Below are 2,339 nucleotides of genomic sequence, written 5' to 3' on the forward strand. Positions count from 1 at the left end.
CCAGAAAACAAAACTAGAAGGACTGTGTTTCAGAAAACAAAACTAGAAGGACTGTGTTTCAGAAAACAAAACTGGAAGGACCATATTCCAAGAAACAAGACCAGAAGGACTGTGTTCCAGAAAACAAGACTGGAAGGACCATGTTCCAGGAAACAAGACTAGAATGACCGTGTTCCAGAAAACAAAACTAGAAGGACCGTGTTCCAGAAAACAAAACTAGAAGGACTGTGTTTCAGAAAACAAAACTGGAAGGACCATATTCCAAGAAACAAGACCAGAAGGACTGTGTTCCAGAAAACAAGACTGGAAGGACCATATTCCAAGAAACAAGACCAGAAGGACTGTGTTCCAGAAAACAAGACTGGAAGGACTGTATTCCAGAAAACAAGACTGGAAGGACTATTCCAAGAAACAAGACTAGAAGGACTGTGTTCCAGAAAACAAGACTAGAAGGACTGTATTCCAGAAAACAAGACTAGAAGGATTGTGTCCCAGAAAACAAGACTAGAAGGATTGTGTCCCAGAAAACAAAACTAGAAGGACACTGTTCCAGAAAACAAGACTATGCCCCCCAAATAATCCCACTTCTGACATTAGTATTGTAACGTGTCCTGTCATTAGGAGGGTTCTTTTACGTTGCGTGGAGAAAATAATGCGAAATACTGTCCACGTAACAGTAACAAATCGCTCTATTCCTTCTATAACGTTTCTACAGGCTGCATTCATTTGGATATACTAATAATATCATAGGCCTAAAATTTATGTCTGTTTGTTTTTGAATTTCGTTCAAAGCTACTGAAAGGCTATTTGCGCTAGCCATCTCTAATTTTGAAGTGATAGACTTGAGGGAAGGCAACTAATCAACACTAATCACCATCAACTTTTTACCAATGAATAATGAGATTGATATTCAAATTATAACGTCCTCTCGGTTGAAGGGTCGAGTAAATTCGGAGACGGGATCCGAATCCATGACCCTCAGGTTGCAGGTTGATTGTTCTAATCATCAGAACATGCCAGGCCGCAAAAGTTATGACGAAAATCTTTAGCTGAAAATTCTTTTCATGTTTTTCTTAATTTGTCCATTTCAGATTTTGATATATTTTTCATATTTTGTCTCCCCTATTTTTAAATTACTAACTACTTTTTATCTTATGACTCGTTTGCTAATCTGCTGTCATAATTAGAGCAGTCCTAAGAATGGCCGAGCTTTAAAACAGTTCTTCTAAGAACTTCCCTGAAGAAGACAGCAGACTAGTAAACGAAGCATAGTTATTAATTAGAATCTGGTAATTCAAAATCTATTACGTAAGTAACTACCAACTAGACTTGGGTGATCGTACAAGCAACTAAACATGACAACGATTGATATTATAACTCCACAACATTACGGTAAGCACCTATAATTCATGGTTTGATTCCAGGGGCGGACGAACTTCAACAGCCCATTGAGTAGCTCTGCCCTAAAACAAACCAACAAACAAAAGGGAAGAGGGAAATAATGTCTTTTACGTTTCGTTTTGCAATGTTTTATGAAATGCGCTGTTTTATGGATAAACGTATAGAAGACTTATATATATATATATATATATATATTATATCAAGTTATAATTTAAAATAAAAAGTTATAATGAATTATAAAACCACTTGTAAGGTGTGTTAGTAAATTAGAAAAAAACATTTTTTTTTCTTGTTTTTCAGAATTTGTAGTGCAAACTGGAGGGATTTAGACATTCTGGCAATAAAGCTATAGAAACGATCTTTACTCTCCAGATAATAATACTGAATAATATTTTTTTTAATATCTGTCAACGTTTTGCCATTACTACGAGCCCTGATGAAATATTTTTTTTTATTATTATTATCAGAGTTGAATAAAACAGGCTGAGAGGGCGCTATAGTTTTCCCGAATGGTTGAAGAGTGATGCCCATAAGTTTATAAATTTTAGGTAGTAAAGCTTTATTCTTTCTAGAATATTCTGTTTCACGTCATTAACAAATACAAAAGTTGTGTTGAATAAAAAAAATGCCTATTACATATATAGGGAAAACCACCCATTTTAAGGGGAAGACGCTGTTTGAAATTTTGAGTAATCTAAAAAATTTTGGTGTCGGAAGGTTAGTTGTCCGAAGTGCCTTTCAACGATATCCTGAACCGACTTTTTACATTATTAAAAAAGTGGAACCACAAATGGATGAAGTAAGAATATATTTTTGTTTGTTTTTTATAATTAGTCCCACAGTGAAATAAAGATTGTAAACATATTTTTATAGTATGCTTTTATTATAACATAACATTAAGATAAGGTTTAGATGGAGGGGAGAATTGTTGATGGACT

The 2,339-nt window shown here is 34.5% G+C and overlaps 1 protein-coding gene across 1 annotated transcript in view; it reads left to right on the top strand.

Annotated features, from left to right (window-relative positions):
- The first annotated feature begins 1,879 nt into the window (after positions 1–1,879).
- The window catches only part of LOC106473511 (28S ribosomal protein S34, mitochondrial-like), a 4,591-nt gene continuing 4,131 nt past the window's right edge, over positions 1,880–2,339 (top strand). Inside the window, exon 1 of the mRNA XM_013934194.2 lies at positions 1,880–2,200. Within this exon, the coding sequence (XP_013789648.1) occupies positions 2,027–2,200 (174 nt within the window). The 5' untranslated portion in view covers positions 1,880–2,026. The remainder of the gene's footprint in view (positions 2,201–2,339) is intronic.

The sequence above is a fragment of the Limulus polyphemus genome, unplaced genomic scaffold (genome assembly GCF_000517525.1).
Source record: "Limulus polyphemus unplaced genomic scaffold, Limulus_polyphemus-2.1.2 Scaffold6238, whole genome shotgun sequence".
Classification (NCBI taxonomy): Eukaryota; Metazoa; Arthropoda; class Merostomata; order Xiphosura; family Limulidae; genus Limulus; species Limulus polyphemus.